Genomic DNA, 27,886 nt, shown 5'->3' on the forward strand with positions numbered 1-27,886 from the left:
TAGCAGCTCTCAGTTGCAGTTATTATACCGTGATAGGAGTTGGCAAACGTTTTCTGTAAGGGGCTATGTAGTACATACTTTTTAGACTTTTCGTCCCATGTTATAGTCTCTGTTTCCACTATTCAGATCTGTGTTGTGGCACAAACACAGCCATATACTGTTCATATAATTCATGAACAAATATGTGTGGCTGTGTTCCAATGAAACTTTGTTTACAGAAACAGGCACTGGGGTGGATTTGACTTGAGAACACATTGTTTGCCAACCCCTGTATTATGTTTATAGGAGATGCATTATACAAAATGTATCTGATTCTGAAAAAGTGAAAATGGTTACTATCAGTATAAGCCAGAAGGATTTATGGCTCATTGGTATGCGGTGACAATTCAGATTATCTTTAAGTGCAATTTACAGATTCTATCTTAACTATAACTTGAGTGATTAAAGTTTAAAAATGTATATATGTATATGTATATATACGTACTCATATATACACGCACACAAAGACTGTGAGCACCCTGCAGTTTATAGGCATTTTCACCTGCGAATGTTACAGAACTGGTAGGCATCACAGAAGAAATACTGCTTCTACTTGTTTTCATCATGTCAGTTGACAGGACTCAGGAATATGGGAGAAGAGTAAGCTTCCTTTCTGAAGTTGATGGTAGCTGTCAAGATTTTTGAAAAGTTAGTCAGTGCCAGGAATTAGGTGGTTGGTAAGACAGCAGCCCATTCCTTGGCTTCAGTGAAATGACATCTTAAAAAGGTAAGAAAAGTATACTTAATGATATGATGATAGAATTTGTTATATAATAGTAAAACCAAAAGCAGTGGTTCTCGCTCCAGAATTGTAAGATAAGACTTACATCAGTCATCTTTTAAATTAATCAGCAATTAATTAAAAAGAATTTACTAAGTAGAACAAATTTCAGTATTGCTTATTGACTGACTTCAAATCTAATATTTTAATTTCAACTAATCCTTTAACTGCTGACATGTTAGAAGTAATTGCTAAAGCTTTTGAGTTTGTTGTCTCATGTCTTGATGCTCTGTCAGAATGTTTATTGGTGGCTGTTTTGTTTCTCCTTTTCCCCCATTCATAAAAGCTTCATAAAAAGTTCACTTGAAGACCTAATTGTAACTTAAAATGGCTGCCATTGATTATTTTCTCTGTCAGCAAATGCGAGAAGCTGATTCACAGCTATTTAAGGAAATAAAAAATGCGTGGAAGAAAAAGGAAGCTTTTCTGGGAATTACAGAGTAAGCCAGGTTTTTCTTTAGAGTTTTAAATAAAACAGTATAAATAGAAAATGGGTGAGTCACCATTCTTAGTCACTTGATTGACTCTAAATCTTATCCACTTTATTATTATTCATGAAAAGGCATTGATATGGTTGTTATTTTATTGATATTTAAACAAGAGTTTTTTGTTTTATTTTAAAATTTAAATTTATTTTTTTATTTGCTAACCTATATTTTCCAGGGTGGAATTTTTATGAAGGATAATCTTAACCTTGTTTTAACTTGTAGTCTGGATCACTATTTAGTATAAAATAAAATAACCCTAAATCAGGTAATAAAAAACTTTAAATGGACTGTAAAAACCTGAACTATCAAGGAAGAGCTACCTTAAATAGTTACTAGTTCAGTGTTTTTTCTTTACTCATACATTCATTCCCACTGTATGTTCAGTCATATACTGGAATAAGAATGTCAGAAATGCCATATTTTGTTCCTCAATATTTCATGCTTATCCCCCGCTTCCATTTAAATATGTGTTATCATTGTGTCTGAGCATTTTCTGCAAAACTTCCATTTATTTCACTAGCATTTGAATACTTCCTGTGTGCTAGGATTTGCTCTGTGGATTGCATAAGGAAAAGTGGAAGGGACCTACTGCCTCTCCAGGAAGCCATGTGCCATGTAGTGGACGAGTCAGTCACAATACAGAAGTTTACATTCAGAATGATGAGTGCTGTATGGTGAAGGTGTACACGTCCAGGGTAAAGTTACTGGACGCTAGAGTAAGGGATGAAGCGAAAGTTTCCCAGAACAGAATACTTCCTTTTTCTGTGTATTAGAGAGCATTTTGCCAACATTAGCGTAATCATGGTTACTTTTTCTCTCCGTTCTCTTTCTGCCTTACATAACACTGTAGAGCAAGTAGAGTGAGTTGGAAACATTTTCAGGTTCTCATATTGGTTATTTTGCTTTTCATCTTTATCCTTTTCTCTGTAACAACAATAAATAAAAGGAGTCCAAATGAATGTATCATGTGAATTATATAGCCTTAGTTAATAAGCTAATTTTTTTGGTTTTAAAGTACTTTAAATATTATTTAAACTGTACTGAAATTTGAACAATTTAACTCAGTAGAGTGTGGATTTCATTACTGCGAAGATACGTAAGAAACGAAAAAAGAAAAATGTAGCATTTGAACATTCAGATTATAGTTTTATTCAGTAATCTTATGCTTTACCCACTGTGTGCTAATTATATACAGATAAAATATAGTCTTAGCTCTTAAAGCAATGCTTTACTTTTTAGAGGTCAAGGATCCCTTGAGAATCTGGAAAATTGAGAATCCCCTCAGAATCTGCCTATATAAAATTTTGTGTAAAATTTTCGGGAGTATTCTCATTTTCTTTCCACCCTTGAATCCCCAATTAAAAATTCATATCTTAAAGAATTAACAAGATAGTCATGCCATATGAGCTATTAATTATTATAGTGATGTGGATGTTCCTCTAAATACTTGGAAAATTTAGAATTCAGAAGTTAAATTTGTAGAAGAAAAAAGTTCAGTGCATTTTTTTGGTAGGAAAGCATTTTCCAGTAATTTGATTTTTCTGGCACCCGAAATAAGGGAAGCAGGCCTCTTTAATTTTACTTTGTTGCAGAAGATTAAATTTAAGGTTGAGTTCCACTTTGTTTGCAGTTGTTTGAAAAGAATAGTTAATGCAGATTAAAAAAATTTTTTTTTCCTTTTAAGCTTTGTGTCTTGTAAAATGTGAGTTTGCCAAATTTTCTTCATCTGCTACAGATTAGGTATGCCATTGTTGCTGCCATGTGGCGGCGCACCCGTGCTTCTTAAACGCACTGACTGGAGGTTTATCGCATCACTTGTTCACATGCACGGAGCCTGGTAACAGCCTCATCTGTATCTTGTTAGCTTCATTTTCTTATTTTTAAAATTTCATTATTTATAAACTCAACATAGCATTTAAAAATAAAGGCTAGTTTTAATGAATTAATGCTACTACAAAAAGTCATTGCTAAAATTTTCATACTGAAACAGATTTTAACTTTTGTTAAAATGATCTATGCTTTATTTAAATTGTATTTATAAGCAGGCATGTTTTACCTGCCATTTTATTTATGTTTGCCAAATTCTAAATATAATTTTGAAAATTGAAATTGAAGCTTTTGTTTATGTGGCAAAAGTAAGCTTCAGGACTGGGCTGTGTATTTTTATTGGCATGTAACAGTTAATATGAGCTCTACAAGAATTTGTGTTTAAAAGAGCTAAAGCAATCAACAGCTGCAATTTAAAACATTGTTTATTAAAACTATTTGGTTGGCTCAGTAATACAACTTGGTAAATCCTCTGGAATCCTGATTTCTTGAAGGCTGGGTGGTTAGGTATTTCTCAAATCGTGTTTAGCCTCTTATTCATCTTAATCTTTTTTAAACTGTCATTTTTTTGTTCCTCCTAAAAGTAGTGTTTATTGCAAAGAATAAAGGAAGAAAGGTCACTTGTCTACCATCTGAAATGAAACTAGTAGAAACATTTTGTTTTGGTTTATTTCCATTCATCTTTTTTCCCCTATGCATTATATTTTTTTTTCTTTTTTCCTCTCTTCAGGCATAATATTTTAATAATTTGGATCACTGTGTTTACTATTTTATGTCTTTTTTCATATAACATTTGTAATTCTCCTGGTCATTTAATAATTTTTGAAAATGAAATTTTTATCATGGCTGTAAAGTATTTTGTCATGATGGTGGTCTTTACTCTCTCATTTCCAAGGGTACCTAGAAAAAAATTTTTAAATATGTTCTGACTTTTCATTTCGGAGCTTATTAGTAAAGTGATTTGGTTAAAGCTTGTTCTGTCTTCCCATTCTGCAAGTTTAGTGAAGTGATTTGGTTAACTCTAAGACTTTCTGTGGAATAGTTTTTGTGAATTCAGGAATTTAAACTGGTTGAGTTGTAGTGGTTTATGTAGTTACCAACTTTTAAAAACCTTATATTGTCAATATGCATATAGATTTTGGTAACTGGGCTTTTATACTTTGGTAATCTCACTTATTTTACTCTAGACTTGACTATTATAAAAATTTTGAATTAAATATTAAATACAATTACATTAAATTTTTTGGCTTTTCTCTAAAATACTCCACTTGCCATTACATTTTTCTGTCATATAATTCTTTTTCTGAGTTTGAATATGATCAACATACATCCCCAGATTAAACATATAAATCTGTATGACACATGACAGTTCAAAAGCTCTTTTATCTGGGAAAAGCCAGTGTGTATAAACCAGAAGTTTGTTTTGTTACCTCAGCTTGATGTTTTAAAAGACAATGTAACTAGACATATGCTGTGCATTTTCTCAATATCAGCAGCTTAGAAACTATTCTTATAGCCATCTCTGTTCATGTATCCATTTTAACTGTTGAGCCCTGTTAGCCTTTGAGTTTGTGATCCCTTGATGTGGACAGTGACCCATTTTGATTTTTTTTTTTTAAATGTTTCACTCTGTCTCTCTTTCTCTTTCTCTTTTTCTCGTCTTTTAAAAAATAGGACCTATATCTCTGTTGAGCCAAACCCTCTCTAATACTCAGTACTCGAAAATGAAGTGTTTATAAGCAGGAGTTTGTCCCCTGGGCAGGCGGAACAGGATAGTCTTTGGAGAATTATAATGAAATACGCATATCTGTATCTGTATTTAGCACTAATTTAGAATAGGAATCTCTTTAGTTTATGTAAAAATTTCTCAAATTAAAAAAATATTTAAAAGCAACTATACCTTTGCTCTTTTTAAATGATAAAACAACCACCTTAAGGCTGCTCAAATATGCTATTGGAAACCTTAATTATGTAGCATTCCAGGAATATGTAAGAGTTTGATAGCAACTAACTTCTTAAATTAGGCATGTTGTTATGTTGATCAGCAAGTGCAGGGTTCTCAGAATTTAAGTCTTTGAAAGTCTGTATTTTATTTCCATATATAGATCAGCCTTTCAATTCACTGTTGGAGTATCATAGATTAATTTTTTGTTAAAGTTGCGTAGATTATTAAGTTTCCAAAGATAGTTTTCATTTCTAACCAAACTTGAATTTTTAAGTAACTGATGCCCCCATGTGGTTAAAGACATATTTTGCTTTTGTTTGAACTTGGAGAATGACTGTATTTTGACTTTTCCTTAGTGTAGTGGACATTAATGTTCACAAAGAAGCTGTTGACCCAGATAAATAATTTGAATTTTGTAAAGCTCATTGCCATAAAATTCACAGCCTTACCCTGTATTGTCTCAGAAGTGCATGTAACCAAGCACGTACAATGAGACAAAATATTGGAAGCTATTTAATTATAAATAGCATAGGGATTTTCTGATCCTATATGTGATTTCTTATGTCTCTGTTTTTGTGTCTCACATAGGTGATGTACAGTTCATTGATTATGAATATTCTGGATACAACTACCTGGCATATGATATTGGAAATCATTTCAATGAATTTGCAGGTAAAATCTAGAGGAACATGTTCCTCTAATGGAGTAGCATATATAATTTTGAAAGGATGCTTTTTGAATTGTTTTTTCTTTTCTTTAAAGAAGATCAACTGGGGGTAGGAGCAACAATTTTTATTTTCTTCCTGACCTTTTTGGTTTTTCTTTATTATTGGAGGAAAGAGATGATGACCTCTTCCTTAATTTCTTAAGGAAAATAATGATTGTGGCTTTTTGTGTGTGTGGCTTTTGTTAAGAATTGACATAGTTGCTTCGTAAATCTCATCTCATCTGATTTTTTCTACACAACAATAAGTTGGGTAATATTCCCAGTTTAAAAATGAGTAAAGTAACTCACCAAGGTCACAGTAAAATGCAAAGAACTAAGATTTGAAAACAACTTTTTAATCATTTAAAAGCCTTTGCTGTTTCTATTGTGTAGTAGGGCTTTTGGAATGTTGTTTAACTAAAAAGCTCAAGAATTTTTTTTTTTTTTTTTTGTCATTGGCTATGAATAATTGAAAAGCTGGTCATTTTTACCCCTGAAAATAATCTTTTATTACCATCAAAGGTAAAAGTTTAAGTTTTTTAATGTAAGTATAATTAATTTAAAATACATTTTATGGCTATATTTAGAAACATGAAATGCTCTAAAATAGTGAAGATTAGGGAATTCCCCTGGATGGTTTATACCTAGCAGGAACTTTTCATTGCTGAATTTGTATTTTTATATATTTATGTATTCATGTATTTTCACATACTTCTAAGTTACCAGACTGGGTAAAGAGAGTTGGGGGAAAGTTTTAGTTTACATGTTTTCAGTTATTTCCCTCCACCAAGCCTATATACATTGCCGTATCCCCAGATACATGTTGTACATAAATATCTATAGGAAGGGAAAGCAGTTGTGCATATAATGAGATATCACCGTGTTAGTAATATGGATAGTCACTACTGTGGATACCAAAGAGTGATCTTAATATGATTTTGTGTAGAAAAAAATTGAAAAAGTTAGAGTTTGGTTGTGCAGATAGAAGAGAAAGAGAGGGCACTGCAGGAAGAAGGAAGAAATCTTCAAGATGAGTATACCTATTTCTGTAGGATATAAAATCCATGAAGGAGAATAGAGTGTCATAAGACCAGAGAAGTAAGTTTTGATCAACTTAGGAAGAACCTTGAACACTGGGCAAAATACTATGAACTAGATTAGTATTTTTCAAACTATACATCATGAGATCAGGTATGTGGGGTAATTAAAGCAAGGAATGGAAAAGAAATAGAAAGTATCAGAATTGGAAGGTGTAGTTAGGGTAAATATTGTTCTGTGAAACTTAATATCAGGTGTGTGTATAAGGTTTCAATATAAAAATATATTTCTTACTCTGTGAGAAATGATTAAAGAAGCTTTAGAGCTACAGTTCTAGGAAATGCTCTAGATATTAGTGTGCATAAGAATCTCCTGAGGTACTTATTAAAATCGAAGATTTGTGGCTTCTGATGCAGGTGATTCAAGCTTCATACTTTGAGGAAAAATTGAGGCAATGAGAATTGATTATGGTGATCAACTGTATTGTACACTAGAATTTAATTTGGAGTACATTATGATTGGTTTATTATTCTAATAAATGCTATTTACTTAATAATATCTAGTATTTCAGCCCCAAATGGAAACATTTAATAATTTTTTTCTGAAAAAATATGTAGATGGTAGGGATTATTAAAGTTTGCACAAGATGTGTAATGTGTTCTTAAAAATCTCAGTGTACTTTCTTTTCTATTTTAGGTGTGAGTGATGTAGACTATAGTCTTTATCCAGATAGAGAACTGCAGGGCCAGTGGCTGCGTTCTTACCTTGAAGCGTACAAAGAATATAAGGGTTTTGGGTCTGAAGTTACTGAAAAGGAAGTAGAAATACTCTTCATTCAAGTCAATCAGTTTGCATTGGTAAGTTTAAATTTAAACAATTAATGAAAGATTCTTGATATAATGTTAAAAACTAAAAATTTTCATCATTTTTTAAACAGTTGCCCATTTTGAGTTTTGTGAACTTGTTATTTGTTTAAAATAATGACAAAATGAGATTGTTTAAAATTCCCCCACTATAATGCTTTTGAAGACAAAAATTTTGTTTCATTCACTGCTATATCCCCAGCCTCTAGAACAACAGTGCCTAGCCACATGGTTAAGTGCTCAGTGAAATTATTTGTTTAATGAATGGATTCTAGTTAGAGTTAGGATTAATGGGCCTCTCACTGCTGTGGCCCCTCCGGTCGCGGAGCACAGGCTCTGGACGCGCAGGCTCAGCGGCCATGGCCCACGGGCCCAGCCGCTCTGTGGCATGTGGGATCCTCCCAGACCAGGGCACGAACCCGTGTCCCCTGCATCGGCAGGTGGACTCCAAACCACTGCGCCACCAGGGAAGCCCTCTTTCTTTATGTTATAAAAAACATAATCAAGGACAGATTTATGAGTAGTAAGGTTTTTCCACAATATATTTAATCATCACATGTTAACATGTTAACATATCATGTTAACATGATAAAAGTAGATTGGAAGGACTGGTAGAATTATGTTTTCATAACCACCAGTATTTTGTCTTACTGAGCTTCTTTTGATAAGCAGTTATTTCCTGCCTCTTTGATATTGTAATGCTTTATTATTTTCAAGACCCACTTCTCTTTACTCTAAATGCATTTATGTTTTCAAATTTTAGTTCATTTAAATTACCTTTTGAGAATGACGTGATGCCATTAGAATAAGCTTTCAGCTAAGGTGTTGAGACTAATTAAATTGAATACTGGGTTGAAGTTATTTTAGCTACTACTTCTTTTTAGTTTTAATATAATTCTCTGCAGTTGACATGGGGAATATTAGCTATGTAGTCTTCACAAATAGACCCTATTGGTGGCTCACAGGTGTACTGTTTCCATAGTCTTAAGAGCAGCATTCCCCCAGAGCCATACAGAATACATCTTAAGTAAGAGGGTGTGCTGAAATGTGACTTCTTTACCTGCTGTTTTGATGTCTATTTTGAGTCGAACTGTTGGTTAAATTAATGACATGCTCTCCAGTTGGTCCTAGGATGCCTGCTGTTTCTATTTATTCTATTTAAGCATGATCTTAAAGTAGAGAATATAGGGTTTTCTTAACAATAATGACATAATTGCTAAATCCAGTTAAAACTCTTCAGTCTTTATCTTACTTGATCTGTCCATAGCATTTGACATTATTTTCCATTGATTGCAATTTTTCCTTTCGTTAATTTTTGTGGTCCCATTCTTCCTTGGTTTTCCTCTTTTGTGCCCTCCTGCTTGTCTCCTTCTCTGGCTCCTCTTTCTTCTTACTCTTCCTCCAACCCTCTTACATGCTAGTGTTTCCTAGTGTTCGGATTTTGGGCCTCCCTCCTTTCATTTTATGTACATTATATACTTTTTTTTTTTTTTTTTGGCCGTGCCACACGGCTTGTGGGATCTTAGTTCTCTGACCAGGGATTGAACCCAGACCCGCAGCAGTGAGAGCATGGAGTCCTAACCACTGGACTGCTGGGGAGTTCCCCACTTTATATACTTATATTGGGTGATCTAGTCCCATGACTTTTATTGCCCTTTCTGTTAATGATCCCACTGACAGGCTCCAGATCAGTACTGACTGTATCTATCCAGGGTCCCATTAGTATTTGACCACAAGGTGTCCAAACTTGAATTTTATTTTCTGCATCCTATCCTCTGTCCCATTCTTTATTCTTTATTGTACTATCTTGACTTAATTAAAATGCTGTCCATTCTGTTGCTGTATTCTGAAACCAGGAAAGAAGGAATTTTTTTTCATGTGTTCCTCTTCTTCTCACATTTTTTCTATTTTCAGATTCTATTCTAAAATTCTGTCAATTCCAACCCTTTCTCCTTAATTGCATGACCTTTGATTAAGGCCTTTGTCTCTCACCTATGTTAGTCTTTACTGGTCTCTTTACCTGCAGGTTTTTTCTGTCTGTAATTCACACTGTATATTTTAAAAGTGCTCTTTCTAATAACTAGAATCTAATTTATGAATCTGATTGTGTCACTTTCCTACTTTATGACTCCCCGTGACTTACAGAATGAAATCCAAATGATAGCATCTACAAATTGTCTTATTTCCCACTAAATTTCTCACCTACCACCTCCTCTCTGGCAGAGTCATCTTGTTTTCTAAACACTCCAGGGTGTTTTAAGCCTGTATGCTTTTGTATAGATTATTCCTTTCTACCTAGAATGCCCTTTTCCCTGTATTCTCTGGCAAGTTCCTCTTGTTCCTTATGGATGTGTCTTAAATACTGTTTCCTCCTCTTTCCTTGATCACTTGTCATGAAGAAGACAGCACATACATACATTATAAAGCTGTTTTGATAAGGGAGGAAAAGAGGTTTGAATAAGATCAAGGTGTAGCTGTTCTAAATAAATAAATGTTTGGTAAATGTTTATTGTTTGGTAAATAAATGTTTGGTAAATGTTTGGTAATGTTCTAAATAAATAAATGTTCAGTAAATGGTATGATCAGACTTCCTCAGTATTAAAAGATTTCACTTCTAATTAATTGTTTACTATAATTAATTAATGTTGAGGAGATGACAAACAAAAGTAGGTATTTGCATTACAAAACCAAATAGGGAATACAGGGGTTTTTTAAGCTTTGAGGAGTTTTTAGACACATTGTTGGCAGACTTCAGATTCTTTCTAAGTAAAATATTAAAGTTATATTGAGGTTTTCAGGAAACAGTTTGAGGATTCATTTTAGTCATTTGTTCACCATATAAAGCTTTTAATTTTTCTTTGCAACAGATGTGGGTAGCCTAGGAATTAAAATACCCTTTGATAGACTTACATATCCATAACTTCCAAATCTGAGAGAAGTAGTATTAGTAAATCATAGAATCACAGATTATTATATTATTTGTACTTAAATATTCTCTCTTTGCCATTTTGGAGAATGCAAAATGACAAATGGGCTATTTCCTCACTTCCCCTTTTATCTGTTTATGAGTCTAATGTTACATATAAATTTTTAATTTTTCACCCTATAAAAGGTGTTACCTACCAAAAAAGTGAAGTTTTATGTATAATGCTTCTCTAGTTTAGAATTATTTTCCATTACTATATGAATAAAATTGAGAAATACATTTGCCAGCACTGCTATTTTTAGGTGTAGAATGTTATGTTATTTTTAGGTGTAGAATGTCCCCTGATTTTAGTCTTTTCTACTACAGAACCCACGTAATAGGAAGAGATTATGATACCACTTGCAGATGATTTTTATATCATTAGAATATGCTGAGGTGATTAAGACTAGTGGTTCTCAACCTTTTTGGTCTCAGTACCTTATTTTACGCTTCAAAAACTTTTTTGAAGACCTCTACGAGATTTTGTTTATATGGTTTAATTATCAGTATTTACCATCTTGGAAATTAAAACAAATTCAAAATATTTATTAAATACATGTTTTTTAAAAAAACTCACGTTAACATAAACAGCATTTTAAAAATGAAAAATAGCTATTTTCCAAATCAGAAAACACTTCAGTGAGAAGGATGACATAATTTTTTACTTTTGCAAACCTCTGTAATGTCTGGCATAACAAAAGCTGTATTCTCATATTTGCTCCTGCATTTCATCTCTTACAATGTATTGTTTTGGTTGAAGTATATGAAGATAGTCCTGTTTCGCACACATAGGGTTGTTGGAAAAGAGGAGTGTTTTGCCTTTTCAGGGAATTGTGGATATTCTTTTTTGATGCTTCACCAAAACTCAGCAAGTGATAGTTTCTTAAAGGTTAATTGTAATGTTCAATCTGAACACATAAGTTAACTTTTGTATTCTATTACATTAAACTCCATTAGTTTATCTTGCACTTTGAATGGTTCTTTTACCAACGTGTGATTTTGTAATTTGAATGTCATTCATTAGTTATTTGGAAAATATGGATTTATTGAGCTGTATAGATCTTCTAAAAGTTGATACATCTCATTATATGATATTTAAAAAATCACATTTATTGATATCACCACCAGTATCAGAAGAGTTTTAGTACTTTATTGAGAAGCTGATAAGCTCACAGAGTTGAATACAGATTTTCCAAAGTTCTAATTTTATGTTGAATAGTCAAAGTCTGTCATTGGCAACAAATACTGTCATTTATTCTCATTGAAATGACAAGTTCTCTTTTTTATATTTGAGAAATGTCTGCCAAATACCCAAGTCTAATAACTCTAGTTCATATGTCAGTTGTTCTTCAAGTAAAAATGACGTTCCATTAAAAATGTGCAAGTTTAGGTCACAGCTCAGTCATATGTGGTTTTCCTTGAGACAGCCTTCATGCTTTGGGTATGCATCAGAAATGCTTTATTTGTACTTCCTATATCATCCCACAGAATATCAGAATATCATGTACTCAGGGGTGGAGATTTAATAAAATTAATAGTTAAAGGACTTTAACTATTAAAGGACATTCTTTAGTGAGACTGGATTTGTACTGTGAGTGTGTGGTGGTGGTGAAGAATAAGACTACTATACTAATTCATTTTGGTACCACTGCCTTGACTTATGTTAAGGTACCAGGAGCTTCACCCAGTATTGCTTTTTTATCATTGCAAATGTAAACATAGTCGAAAAGACAAGTAACATATTAGTATTATTATGAAAATAGTTTTGGGCCTCAGAGTCTTCCATGGATTCATGGACCACTTTGAGAACCACTGATTTAGACTTTCAAAAGAAGGAAGGCATCTCATCTCATAAATCACTTTTCAATACCTGAGACACTTCCTTAGACAGAAAGAAGACCATTTTAAAAAATCTTCATCATTTTTGTCATTCTGGTTTCATATAATTAATAATTAACATTTTATTGAACGTTTGTTGTATGCCAGCTGTTCCGATGTGGTTTTTTTTCCACACACCAATCAGTTCTCTAGTTCTCAGTAGGCAGTGATTGGGTGTCCTACAAATTTAACTCAGGTCTGACACTATCTACCTGGAGATAAGTGTCAGATTCCATAGGTTAAAGGTTCAAAGCCCCCTTGCCCCTTTAGATGCCACTCGCAAGTCCACTGGCTTTAAATGGGAGGCTTCCACAACTCCCTCCTTGGGGCCTATTAATTTGCTAGAGTGGCTCACAGAACTCAAAGAAACGTTTACATTTGTTTACCAGTTTATCATAAAGGATATTATAGGGATACAAAAGAACAGTTGGATGAAGAGGTATAGTACGGTGAGGTCTGGAAGTGTCCTGGGTGTAAGAACTTATGTTCCTGTGGAGTTTCGGGTGTACCACCCTCCCAACATGTGTGTAGGTCATCTGGTTCACGAAATATGGAAGCTCTCCAAACTCCTTCCTATTAGGTTTTAGTGGACGCTTCATTACCAAAGCAAGATTGATTAAACCACTGGCCATCTCAGTTTTCATTCCCTCTTCCCTCCCTGGAAGTCTGGAGGTGGTGGGGCGGAAAGTTCCAACCTTCTAATCACGTGGTTAGTTCCCTGGCAACCAGCCCTCAAGTTTAGGGGCTTTCCAAAAGATACCTCATTAACATGTGGTTGAAAGGGGCTTGTTAAGAATAACAAAGACATTCCTTTCACATTATAGCTGTGGAACTATTTCAGGAACCAATGACAAAAGACCAAATATTGTAACAAAAGATGCTTCCAGTTGCTCTATGCTTAGGAAAGTCCAAGGAGCTATGAGCCAGGAACAGTGAATGAAGATCAAATGTCTATATCTTATTATAAATTATAATATCTCACTTGCATTTTACAGATGAGAGAACAGACGTACAGAGGGGTTAATTAAGTTGCTTACAACCACACACCTAGTAATTTTTTTCTAGTTATAGTATTTCTAGTTAGAATAGAGTATTTCTTGGGAAGTGAAGTCTTAGTGTTATCAGAAACTTTTTTTTTTTTTAGATTATCAAATATTTAACTCTGTTTAATGCAGTGTTGTGTAGTCCCAGCCTAGAAAAGCTAAGGAGTACAATGCAATGGTAAAACTTAGTAGAATCTGACCACTATAGGAAGATATGAAAATTAAAGCTGGATATATAGTAAGGTACGATTCCAGTAGGGAAAAATATAGATCAATCCATTTTCAATATATGAGAACAGATAGTCTAAATATTTGGATGTGGATTATAGCTAATCAAAAGATGCATAGGTAGAGATAAATGTAAGCCAAGTATCTATCTATGTAAATGTTAAAAAAGTACACATGCAACTATTTTATTTTTGCTTGTATGTACAATATAATTTATACCAATATTCTGTTTAATGCTTTCAAAGAGAAAGCCAATTGGAAGCCTCATAAATATGTAGCAGAAAAAACTGAAACACAGAACAAAATAGGTTTTCTAATAAGATGTAATAAGTAGGGATATAAAAAGAATGATGACTAAAAAAGTAAAATACCAACTGCTTTAAAAATCTGTCATTAAACAAGATAAATTGAAGACAGTAAAGTAGACAGAAAATAATGGGATAAAGCAAGCTGGAGATAACTTTTCCTAAGTAATCAGAATGAAAGAAATGCATCTGAACCACAAACGGCATAAAAACTAGGAGCCAGCATATGCTTGGCAGTCTTTTCTGTGTAGCTTTACTGAACTGACCAAAACACTGCCAGATTTTCTTTTTAATTGTACATAATTTTTTATTGAATGAAAGATTTAAAAAATTTTATAGTGCTTTACAATTTCCAAAACTTTCACACACGTGACTGCATATAACCCTATGATAACCCTTTTTTCCCCCACCCCTATATTGCCCATCCCCAGAAGTGGTAACCACTAGTTTGTTCCTTTTATCTGTGAGTCTGCTTCTTTTTCTTCTTTTAATTTAATTTAATTTATTTTTTTATACAGCAGGTTCTTGTTAGTTATCCATTTTATACACATCAGTGTATACATGTCAATCCCAATCGCCCAATTCATCACACCACCATCCCCCCCACGCCACTTTCCCCACTTGGTGTCCATATGTTTGTCCTCTACATCTGTGTCTCAGCTTCTGCCCTGCAAACCGGTTCATCTGTACCATTTTTTTACATTCCACATATATGCGTTAATATACGATATATGTTTTTCTCTTTCTGACTTACTTCACTCTGTATGACAGTCTCTAGATCCATCCATGTCTGAACAAATGACTCAGTTTCGTTCCTCTTTATGGCTGAGTAATATTCCATTGTATATGTGTACCACAACTTCTTTATCCATTCGTCTGTCAATGGGCATTTAGGTTGCTTCCCTGACCTGGCTATTGTAAATAGTGCTGCAATGAACATTGGGGTGCATGTGTCTTTTTGTTTTTGTTTTTTTTTTGCAGTACGCGGGCCTCTCACTGTTGTGGCCTCTCCCGTTGCGGAGCACAGGCTCCAGACGCGCAGGCTCAGCGGCCATGGCTCACGGGCCTACCTGCTCCGTGGCATGTGGGATCTTCCCGGACCGGGGCACGAACCCGTGTCCCCTGCATCAGCAGGAGGACTCTAAACCACTGCACCACCAGGGAAGCCCGCATGTGCCTTTTTGAATTGTGGTTTTCTCTGGATATATGCCCAGTAGTGGGATTGCTGGATCATATGGTAATTCTATTTTTAGTTTTTTAATGAACCTCCATACTGTTCTCCATAGTGGCTGTATCAATTTACATTCCCACCAACATTCTTGCACCAACAGTGCAAGAGGGTTCCCTTTTCTCCACACCCTCTCCAGCATTCGTTGTTTGTAGATTTTCTCATGATGCCCATTCTAACTGGTGTGAGGTGATACCTCATTGTAGTTTTGATTTGCATTTCTCTAATAATTAGTGATGTTGAGCAGCTTTTCATGTGCTTCTTGGCCATCTGTATGTCTTCTTTGGAGAAATGTCTATTTAGGTCTTCTGCCCATTTTTGGATTGGGTTGATTGTTTCTTTAATATTGAGCTGAATGAGCTGTTTATATATTTCGGAGATTAATCCTTTGTCCATTGATTCATTTGCAAATATTTTCTCCCATTCTGAGGGTTGTCTTTTCGTCTTGTTTATGGTTTCCTTTGCTGTGCAAAAGCTTTGAAGTTTCATTAGGTTCCATTTGTTTATTTCTGTTTTTATTTCCATTACTCTAGGAGGTGGATCAGAAAAGATCTTGCTGTCATTTATGTCAAAGACTGTTCTTCCTATGTTTTCCTCTAAGAGTTTTATAGTGTCCGGTCTTACATTTAGGTCCCGAATCCATTTTGAGTTTATTTTTGTGTATCGTGTCAGGGAGTGTTCTAATTTCATTCTTTTACATGTAGCTGTCCAGTTTTCCCAGCACCACTTATTGAAGAGACTGTCTTTTCTACATTGTATATCTGTGCCTCCTTTGTCATAGATTAGTTGACAGTAGGTGCGTGGGTTTATCTCTGAGCTTTCTATCTTGTTCCATTGATCTATGTTTCTGTTTTTGTGCCAGTACCATATTGTCTTGATTACTGTAGCTTTGTAGTATAGTCTGAAGTCAGGGAGTCTGATTCCTCCAGCTCCGCTTTTTTCCCTCAAGACTGCTTTGGCTATTCGGGGTCTTTTGTGTCTCCATACAAATTTTAAGATTTTTTGTTCTAGTTCTGTAAAAAATGCCATTGGTAATTTGATAGGGATTGCATTGAATCTGTAGATTGCTTTGGGTAGTAGTCATTTTCACAATGTTTATTCTTCCAATCCAAGAACATGGTATATCTCTCCATCTATTTGTATCATCTTTAATTTCTTTCATCAGTATCTTATAGTTTTATACATACAGGTCTTTTGTCTCCTTAGGTAGGTTTATTCCTAGGTATTTCATTCTTTTTGTTGCAATGGTAAATGGGAGTGTTTCCTTAATTTTTCTTTCAGATTTTTCATCATTAGTGTATAAGAATGCAGGAGATTTCTGTGCATTAATTTTGTATCCTGCAGCTTTACCAAATTCATTGATTAGCTCTAGTAGTTTTCTGGTGGCATTTTTAGGATTCTCTATGTATAGTATCATGTAATCTACAAACAGTGACAGTTTTACTTCTTCTTTTCCAATTTGTATCCCTTTTATTTCTTTTTCTTCTCTGATTGCTGTGGCTAGGATGTCCAAAACTATGTTGAATAATAGTGTCGAGAGTGGACATCCTTGTCCAGTTCCTGATCTTAGAGAAAATGCTTTCAGTTTTTCACCATTGAGAATGATGTTTGTGGTGGGTTTGTCGTATATGGCCTTTATTATGTTGAGGTAGGTTCCCCCTATGCCCACTTTCTGGAGAGTTTTTATCATAAATGGGTGTTGAATTTTGTCAAAAGCTTTTTCTGCATCTATTGAGATGATCATATGGTTTTTATTCTTCAGTTTGTAAATATGGTGTATCATATTGATTGATTTGCGTATATTGAAGAATCCTTGCATCCCTGGGATAAATCCCACTTGATCATGGTGTATGATCCTTTTAATGTGTTGTTGGATTCTGTTTGCTAGTATTTTGCTGAGGATTTTTGCATCTATATTCATCAGTGATATTGGTCTGTAATTTTCCTTTTTTGTAGTATCTTTGTCTGGTTTTCATATCAGGGGGTGGCCCCATAGAATGAGTTTGGGAGTGTTTCTTCCTCTGCAGTTTTTTGGGAGAGCTTGAGAAGGATGGGTGTTTGCTGTTCTCTAAATGTTTGATAGAATTCAGCTGTGAAGCCATCTGGTCCTGGACTTTTGTTTGTTGGAAGATTTTTTTTTTTTTTTTTTTTTGCGTTACGCGGGCCTCTCACTGCTGTGGCCTCTCCCGTTGCGGAGCACAGGCTCCGGACGCGCAGGCTCAGCGGCCATGGCTCACGGGCCCAGCTGCTCCGCGGCATGTGGGATCTTCCCGGACCGGGCACGAACCCGTGTCCCCTGCATCGGCAGGCGGACTCTCAACCACTGCGCCACCAGGGAAGCCCTGTTGGTAGATTTTTAATCACAGTTTCAATTTCATTACTTGTGATTGGTTGGTTCATATTTTCTGTTTCTTCCTGGTTCAGTCTTGGAAGGTTATACCTTTCTAAGAATTCATCTATTTCTTCCAGGTTGTCCATTTTATTGGCATAGAGTTGCCTTTAGTAATCTCTTAGGATGCTTTGTATTTCTGTGGTGTCTGTTGTAACTTCTTTTTCATTTCTGATTTTATTGATTTGAGTCCTCTCCCTCTTTTTCTTGATGAGTCTGGCTAATGGTTTATCAATTTTGTTTAACTTCTCAAAGAACCAGCTTTTAGTTTTATTGATCTTTCCTATGTTTTCTTTGTTTGTATTTCATTTATGTCTGCTCTGATCTTTATGATTTCTTTCCTTCTGCTAACTTTGGGTTTTGTTTGTTCTTCTTTCTCTAGTTCCTTTAGGTGTAAGGTTAGATTGTTTATTTGATATTTTTCTTGTTTCTTGAGGTAGGCTTGTATAGCTATAAACTTCCCTCTTAGAACTGCTTTTGCTGCATCCCAAAGGTTTTGGATCGCTGTGTTTTCATTGTCATTTGTCTCTAGGTATTTTTTATTTCCTCTTTGATATCTTCAGTTATGTCTTGATTATTTAGTAACATATTGTTTAGCCTCCATGTGTTTACGTTTTTTATGTGTTTTTCCCTGTAATTCATTTCTAATCTCATAGTGTTGTGGTCAGAAAAGATGCTTGATATGATGTCAATTTTCTTAAATTTACTAAGGCTTGATTTGTGACTCAGGATGTGATCTATCCTGGAGAACGTTCCCTGGGCACTTGAGAAGAAAGTGTAATCTGCTGTTTTTGGATGGAATGTCCTATAAATATCAGTTAAATCTATCTGGTCTGTTGTGTCATTTAAAGCTTCTGTTTCCTTATTTATTTTCATTTTGGGTGATGTGTCCATTGGTGTAAGTGAGGTGTTAAAGTCCCCCACTATTATTGTGTTACTGTCGATTTCCTCTTTCAGAGCTGTTAGCAGTTGCCTTATATATTGAGGTGCTCCTATGTTGGGTGCATATATATTTATAATTGTTATATCTTCTTCTTTGATTGATTCCTTGATCATTATGTAGTATCCTTCCTTGTCTCTTGTAACATTATTTTAAAGTCTATTTTATCTGATATGAGTATTGCTACTCCAGCTTTCTTTTGATTTCCATTTGCATGGAATATCTTTTTCCATTCCCTTGCTTTCAGTCTGGATGTGTCCCTAGGTCTGAAGTGGGTCTCTTGTAGACAGCATATATATGGGTCTTGTTTTTGTATTCATTCAGCAAGCCTGTGTCTTTTGGTTGGAGCATTTAATCCATTTATGTTTAAGGTAATTATCAATATGTATGTTCCTAGGACCATTTTCTTAATTGTTTTGGGTTTGTTTCTGTAGGTCTTTTTCTCCTCTTGTGTTTCCCACTTAGAGAAGTTCCTTTAGCATTTGTTGTAGAGCTGGTTTGGTGGTGCTGAATTCTCTTAGCTTTTGCTTATCTGTAAAGCTTTTGATTTCTCCATGGAATCTGAATGAGATCCTTGCTGGCTAGAGTAATCTTCGTTGTAGGCTCTTCCCTTTCATCCATTTAAGTATATCATGCCACTCCCTTCTGGCTTGTAGAGTTTCTGCTGAGAAGTCAGCTATTAACCTTATGGGAGTTCCCTTGTATGTTATTTGTCATTTTTCCCTTGCTGCTTTAAATAATTTTCCTTTGTCTTGAATTTTTGCCAATTTGATTACTATGTGTCTTGGCATGTTTCTCCTTGGGTTTATCCTGTATGGGACTCGCTGCACTTCCTGGACTTGGGTGGCTATTTCCCTTCCCATGTTAGGGAAGTTTTCAACTATAATGTCTTCAAATATTATCTTGGGTCCTTTCTCTCTCTCTTCTCCTTCTGGGACCCCTATAATGCGAATGTTGTTGTGTTTAATGTTGTCCCAGGGGTCTCTTAGGCTGTCTTCATTTCTTTTCATTCTTTTTTCTTTATTCTGTTCCGCAGCAGTGAATTCCAGCATTCTGTCCTCCAGGTCACTTATCCGTTCTTCTGCCTCAGTTATTCTGCTATTGATTGCTTCTAGTGTAGTTTTCATTTCACTTATTGTATTGTTCATCTCTGTTTGTTTGTTCTTTAATTCTTCTCGGTCTTTGTTAAACATTTCTTGCATCTTCTCGATCTTTGCCTCCATTCTTTTTCTGAGGTCCTGGATCATCTACACTATCATTCTGAATTGTTTTTCTGGAAGGTTTCCTATCTCCACTTCATTTAGTTGTTTTACTGGGGTTTTATCTTGTTTCTTCGTCTGGTACATAGTCCTGTGCCTTTTCATCTTGTCTATCTTTTTGTGAATGTGGTTTTTGTTCCACAGGCTGCAGGATTGTAGTTCTTCTTTCTTCTGCTGTCTACCCTCTGGTGGATGAGGCTGTCTAAGAGCCTTGTGTAAGTCTGATGGGAGGGACTGGTGGTGGGTAGAGCTGACTGTTGCTCTGGTGGGCAGAGCTCAGTAAAACTTTAATCTGCTTGACTGCTGATTGGTGGGGCTGGGTTCCCTCCCTGCTGGTTGTTTGGCCTGAGGCAACCCAATACTGGGGCCTACCTGGGCTCTTTGGTGGGGCTTAATGACAGACTCTGGGAGGGCACACACCAAGGAGTTCTTTCAGAACTTCTGCTGCCATTGTCCCCATCCCCCAGTGAAACAGAGCCACCCCCCGCCTCTGCAGGAGACCCTCCAACACTAGCAGGTAGGTCTGGTTCAGTCTCCCCTGGGGTCACTGCTCCTTCCCCTGGGTCCCGAGGCACACACTACTTTCTGTGTGCCCTCCAAGAGTGGAGTCCCTATTTCCCCCGGTCCTGTTGAAGTCCTGCAGTCAAATCCCTCTAGCCTTCTAAAGTCTGATTCTCTAGGAGTTCTTCCTCCCATTGCTGGACCCCTAGGTTGGGAAGCCTGATGTGGGGCTAAGAACCTTCACTCCAGCGGGTGGACTTCTGTGGTCTAAGTGTTCTCCAGTCTGTGAGTCACCCACCCAGCAGTCATGGGATTTGATTTTACTGTGATTGCACCCCTCCTACCGTCTCATTGTGGCTTCTCCTTTGTCTTTGGATATGGGGTATCTTTTTTGGTGAGTTCCAGTTTCTTCCTGTCAGTGATTGTCCAGCAGCTAGTTGTGATTCTGGTGTTCTCACAAGAGGGAGTGAGAGCATGTCATTCTACTGCACCATCTTGGTTCCTCCCTCAGAATCTTGAAATATCGTGTTTAAATGAAAATAGATTGTAAAGCACACATACAAAATTATTGTGCAGCTCCTAATTATACAGTCATCTGTTTACTCTTTAAGTCCTAAGACTCATTTTTCTCCAACATAAGTCAAGTTGTGTAACTTTATATCATCATTGATTGCGCAGAATTGTTGGGTCAATAAAAATTGATTTCAGAAATTTGTCACCCCCTGAACATCTTCAGGTTTCAGTATATGTTTTATTTTTGAGATTTGGATTTTCCTTTTTGTATATATTTTAAGAAACAAAATCCTTTGGTAATGTATTTTATAGGAAATCCTGTTAGCAATTATGACCCATTACAAACACTTAACTAACAACATGTATCAGTGCTGATGCCAAACTCTGCCCACACAAAGCAGGATACAGGAACTGGGCTCTACTTATTTTTTAGTGATTATAATTTATTATAACCTCTTTTGTGGACAAAAGTGGTCTATAGCCATCCAGATAACTGTACACTTCAGTATTACCTGTGTTTTAGATACTTTGTGTTAAAAAAGCATCAAGAAAGTATTGTTCATGGAATTGATGAAAAAGGAAGAAACTTACAATTCAATATTTGTTTTACAAAGAAATGCATTATCATAATTCTTGATTTTTCTTCCCTTTTTTTAGGCTTCACATTTCTTTTGGGGTTTGTGGGCTTTGATTCAAGCCAAATACTCCACTATTGAGTTTGATTTCCTTGGGTAAGTTTAATTTTACTGTATGCATTACATTTGTCTCTTACTCTTGGGATTTACATTTAGAATTTATAGGGGACATTGTAGTTATTATTTTTAGTCAAATGTTGCAGAGGTTGCATACATTTAATAAATTGGTCTGCAAGGAAATCTGGTATAATCTGTTAAATGATTTCAGTATTAGAAAAGTGTCCAGTAGGTGGTGCAATAAACTAAAAATATGTCCCTTGAAAATTTAAAAACTTTAAAAAAATCAGTTTAGAACGGGTGGGTGGAAATAATCGAAGGATTAAGGTTTTTAGCTGTAATTATGTTGTTACTCTCTTTTCTCAATAGGTATGCAATTGTTCGTTTTAACCAATACTTTAAGATGAAGCCTGAGGTTACTGCATTAAAGGTGCCTGAGTAAAGAAGACATTTAATTATTCTTAAGTAGCTGAACAATGCTTGTGGATATTTTAAGAAATTCCAAAAAGCCAATATATGTTAAAATTCTTTTAATTTGGTTATCTTGCTTTACAAATTATGCTTCTAAACAACCAATTTATTTTTTAAATAGAATGATGTTAAGAAATACACCTACTGCTCTCAGTATGTGGTGGGTTAGAAGTTTGTTAAATCAGCAAAAAGGTATAAAGATGTCAGTTTAATCCTTTGATAATTTAATCTATGTTATATGTTAATTATTTATTATAAATTTAACATGAATTCTGTGACTGTTTTCATCTGTTTCATCTGTTTGTTGAGTGTAAGCAACAAAAATTTTCCAGAGAAAATTTTCTTTTAAGTTTTACTTTAATAACAATTTTAGTAAACATTTTAGGTGTTCAGTGTAACCTTTTTATTTTGACACACGTTAGTTAAATGAATCATTTACTCTTGGAATGCCAGACACTGGTTTAGATAAATTAAGATGTTCATAGAAAAATATCTGTTTAGGAGAGTGAAGTACATTCACTGTCTATGCTAGTGGTACATCTTTCTGGAGTACTGGAAAGCATTTTTTTGGGGGGAACATCTTAGAATTAAATTCCCCTCTTGCTACATAGTCTGGCAGTATAAATATTAATATTTACCATATAATCCTGGAATAGATATATGATGATTTTATGTTACCAAAATCTGTATTAAATAATGTTTTCACATACTATATATGGTCATTTAAGTTACAGTTTGTTTTTAAAATTTTACTATATCAAATTGTTTCTAACCAAAAATTTTGTTTTACTTATTGAGATGTTGTATATTTTGTTTGTTATTAAATAGTAGCTAGTACAGCAATTGTTAATTTTTGAAACAAAGAATGCTTATCATACTTGGGAACAAGAAAATGTCATTTAGTTTAATTCTTTTTTACTTCTTCAGATTCATTCCTTACAGTGAGGTTTTAATGTTTTAGTCTGGCTCCATGTCTTTAGAATGATAGCAAATGATTACTTGATAAATGTATCAATAGTTTCAGAGAAATAAGTTGAGATGGTTAAAAGAATTAAATAAGGAACCTTTAGAACATGAATCTTGTACACTTAAAATCTGATATAACAATGTGAATTAAGCAAAAATGCTCCTGGTAGGAGGGCTTCTGTTTGGTTTGATTTCTTTTGATTTTGTTTGTTTGTTTTTGTCTGTTTGAGAGTGAGAGGATGGCAGTTATTATTTGGAAGGAACTTAGATCTTTGAGATAGATAAGCAAGCATCCAGTTTTGAAGACTGCTGTGTAGAGTTGAGCAGTCATGGTTAACTTTGCTTAGAAAATTAGTCTGACAAGCTTTGCACTTTGGTCACATAAGTGCCCATGTACAAAGTTGGCTTAATGGATCTGCATATTCAGAATATGCAACTACAAATTAATCCTCTGAGAAATCTTCTGGGGAGTCTGATGTATTATTCCAAGTGACTTGTATTCTCAGATAAGTGCTTTAAAATACTTGGATTATCTCAAGATGTTTAAAGCTAATAAAGTAAGTAGAAACACTTACAGGCCATTTAAAATGGTAAATTCTAGTTACATGAATAGAATCTTAAAATCTGTTTTGTGTCTATATTAACAGTGTTAGACCAAGATTTGTTTTCTACCTCCCCAATGTTACAAATGTTCACTTCTGTTTTTATAAACCATATTACTGTAGGATCAATAGAATTTTACCTAATTAACTAAATGAAAGGAACCAATTAAACAATGAATAGCTTTTTATATAATGTTAGAGTGAACTTGAAAAATTGTTTTTGGTGGAATTTCATCTGGGGCTGGAACATTTTCTTAGAACAATGAAGAATATGTAGTACTCTTGATTTTTTTTTGCTTTCCGACTTCTTAAAAGTGCAGATATATCTTGGAGAACTGTGGGAAGAGAGAAGATCATTTTTCTACCTTACTCCATATTCTTCAAACTATTTTGAATAGAGATTCACTGAGCCATTGCTGGTAGATTGTGCCTAGCTGCTAGCTGTGATACTCTTGTAAGTGGTTCAGAGAGATTCATATAGAAGTGAATGTAAAGGGGAATAAAGGCTCTCACTTTAGCCCTAGGCAATGAATCTTGGGAACAAAATAAGCTATTTAAGATATTTCCCCCACTTTTAGGCTAGATTTTGGGTATTATGATGTTCCCACTTCCTGTACAGGTTTTTGGGATCATGCTTCAACCTAATAATAGGGTTCAAAATTTGCTTCCCTTTTAATTGATCATTTAAGGGATTCTAAAGGGAAAACATCCCTCTGAAATTTGTCCTGTGGCTTGCTGAGATGTCTTCTGCCTTTTTATGTTAAGCTAAGGAACTTGAATGCCTTACCTAATAACTCAACTGATAGTAAGCTCATTTTGTAAATATGAAAATGGTTGTTAGAGAAGTGGCATTCATGTATACTCAGTGTTAGTCAATAGACCATAGTGGCCTGGATGCTTTAGCAAGCAAAATTCCACAATTTGTTTTCCCTTTGTTCCTTACATACTTGTATGATCTTAACTGACCAGTAATACTTGATTTTTTCCCCTCCTGACCCCATGCTACCACCACTTTCTGGGAATTAAAGAGATGTGGTAGTAAATCATACTGTTCACATGATCATTTGAGATCAATATGAGCACAAAACTCATCAACTAGGTCTGCCTGGAATGTATATAAAACAGTGTAAATAAAAATTTGTAAATTAGTGTGACTTGTATGTTGCATATGAGATTGTGTATTGTTTTGCATTCTTTTCCCTTTTGTAGACATTTTTCTGTAAGGTCATGATCCAGCTCTTTGGTTTTAGACTGGAAATAGCCAACAAATCGGGCTGCACAGTGGGATAACAAGAGGAACTGGAAATAGGGTTTGTCAGTTTTTGTTAATGTCAGTACTTATTTATTTAGCCTCTCAGTGCCTAATATGACTTTTTTTCAAACTTTAGTTGACCACTAGTTTTTGGAGGTTAGATTCCTGCAAGCAGTAAATTAATACATTGTTAGAATTCTATTATTTGAGTCATGACTCTAAGCTAAAGCAAATTAAAAATATAATTTTATGATTGCAGACTGAAGTGTTATCCTTTTCTGTTTTCAAGGCTGTTAACCTTTTTCTACAAAAAAAACCTTTGAGTTTTTATATATCTCAGTGTGAATCTTAAGTCCCACATATACAAGGGAGATGATAAGTAATAGCTCCTAGTTCAACTTAAGCATGTCTCAGTTGGCTTCTCTAAGTATAAAGTTGTTCATTATGGGATTGTAAAACACAGAAAAGGTATGTGCTCTTTTAATGACTGCTAATTCCATTTTTGCTGAACTAAAAATATTTAACTTCATAAATATATTTATTATGAAACCTTCCAGATTTAAAGGAAAAATTCCCCCCAAACACTCTCAATTAACAGTTAAAAACCTCCACTTTTAAAGTTATATGGATATTTCTTTTTTACATTACACAAAGCTTTCTGTACCATTTTTGAATTCCTTCATAATGTAAATGAGAAAACTATCAGTTTGATTTTCTGCTTTAAATTGCTTTTAATAAGCATTTTATACTGCATTCCAAAGTGATATAGACTTAAGCTTTTAATATTAGTCAGTCATTCAATTGATAGACAAAGTTAACAATGCTTTATGCTAGGAGAGTTTTGTTATTGGCAGCAACTTGCACTACTTTACACAAAAGGCAAATGCTAGTAGTTTTTATGCACAAAGGAAAGTGAATTATAAGTATGTGGTAAAGCAGCTTTATCTTTATTTCAAAATTGATTTGCTCTGAATTTTCTTCATTAGATTTTTAGAATGTCTTTGACTGGAAACTTAGTTACATATTAAGGCAATCTCTTTTGTTTTTGTTTCTTTTTTAAACGAAAGACATTAGTTATATGGAACCACCTTTTTTTTCTGCTACATACCACTTGTGAGATTACAGTGTTATGTCTTGGGTTTGATGTCTTCAGACAGAAAAGTGTAACGATTATTTTAAATGAATTTTTCCCCATCTTTGAAGTTTAGTCCATAAATGTATTGCTATAAAAGAAAATGCTTGAGTTTGCATTACTTGAAAACTGAAATTAATAAGATATATTACACAATGAATTAGACTTTTCTGAACAGTTTTTAACACTAAAATTTTCCTTTCTGGATCATAATTTGAAATGGACAGATTTAAACTATTTGGATAGAAAAAATAATATAGTGCTTATAGAAAATACCCTTTTGACTTTGAGGCATTCAGAATTCAAGTTTTTAGTAGGTTTCTGTCCTGAAATCTGCTTTCTCTTCTTTCCTATACTTAATGCACTTACTATGCTACTGATGTTATCAAACAGCAAGTTAAAATCTGTGTTCGTTATGCATCCTATGGCTTTCTAGTTACGAAAAAATTGCTCTGTAAAATACTCTTAATCCCTAAATGTAGGCATATTTTTGTCTACACCTTGCCCATTAATGGTCTTAATACCATAAATCATTTTAACAAAACACAAGGTGTTTATACAAATTGAAAACATTACATGTTACATTTGAACTAGTTAGTGAAGGGTAAGAAAAAGGTGGCTGATTTGAATTGTTCCATTAGTTAAATTTCAAAAGGAACTTTGAGAGATTAAGACCTGATAGTATCTGTGTAAACTAGCTCCTGTGAACTGGGAAAGACCCCCAAAGCAGTGGAGGAAATGAGAGCACTTGCATGGTTGTACTGTGGTGCTACTTAAATTATGTAGTGACACCCTGTAATTTTTATTGTTCAACAATCTGAAGAAGTTTCCTGTTACTTACATGTACTAAAGTAATTATAAATTGGTAGAATCTGCAAAAAGGAAACTTTTAAACTCTACTGTATTTAGGAGCCTTTGTGTAGCTGGGTGAAGTTTCCATGATTTGAAGTATTTGGATTTTAAAATATACCATTATTTTAAGAAAGAAGACCTGGCATTATTACATATTCTTAAATGACAATGTCCTTATCAGTTTCAGAAGAAAAAACCAAAATGAATAATTGTCATTGCATTAGCTGTATGTTGAATTGGGAAATTGTGGCATAAAGGTTAAATTTATGTTTCTCAAATGTGAACCATAGTAGTATAATGCTGCTCTGTAAATACTGTAAGTGCTACAAATAGTCTCAGCACTGAAAATGTATTGATACCTCTCAAATGAATGCAACGTTTGATGTAGGTGTTTTGATATGCCTCAGAAAGTATCTGAGTGTCTGGGAACTTGTTAATCTGTTTGGTAATGAAGATACTTCCTGTTTTTTGTTGCTTCTTTTCATGTTTAAAATTTAATTTTTACATTTTTACTACTGTTAATTTAAGTAAAATTTGTTCTCTGGTTAAAATGGGGTTACCAGTGAAGAAAATTAAAAACAGCCTCATTCATGTAACTGCTTAAATAAAAATGCAGTTTTGCTATGTGTTCATAAACTTTTAATGAATCTGTATTTCTGTTTAAATATAAGTGATGTTTAGGCTTTATTTCTGTTTAATAAGGCCTTTTATCATTGATTAAATAAAGGAATGTATCTTTTTGAAGAGATTTATATTCTGTAAATAAAAATTGGTTGTAACAATAAAGTTGAGTTCTAACTGCTTGTATCCATAAATCTTGTTACTTCAACTTATTTTTGTGGTTTTCCTATTGTAGAAAAAGCTTTTAAATGTTCGTGTATAACTATTTGTATATTTGAAGTGAGTCTTTAAATTTCTAATCTCTGGTTTTTTAATATATGTTTAAAAGTTTTGAAAAAAGTTTACTTTTGAAAATTTGGTTG

The 27,886-nt window shown here is 34.3% G+C and overlaps 1 protein-coding gene across 1 annotated transcript in view; it reads left to right on the plus strand.

Moving 5' to 3' along the window:
- The window catches only part of ETNK1 (ethanolamine kinase 1), a 68,962-nt gene extending 41,318 nt beyond the window's left edge, over window positions 1-27,644 (plus strand). Inside the window, exons 5-8 of the mRNA XM_082849658.1 lie at window positions 5,669-5,752; window positions 7,521-7,681; window positions 21,594-21,667; window positions 21,998-27,644. Of these exons, the coding sequence (XP_082705784.1) occupies window positions 5,669-5,752; window positions 7,521-7,681; window positions 21,594-21,667; window positions 21,998-22,070 (392 nt within the window). The 3' untranslated portion in view covers window positions 22,071-27,644. The remainder of the gene's footprint in view (window positions 1-5,668; window positions 5,753-7,520; window positions 7,682-21,593; window positions 21,668-21,997) is intronic.
- Window positions 27,645-27,886: the final 242 nt, after the last annotated feature.

Source organism: Leucopleurus acutus (genome assembly GCF_964270905.1).
Source record: "Leucopleurus acutus genome assembly, chromosome: 11".
In the NCBI taxonomy this organism is placed as follows: Eukaryota; Metazoa; Chordata; class Mammalia; order Artiodactyla; family Delphinidae; genus Leucopleurus; species Leucopleurus acutus.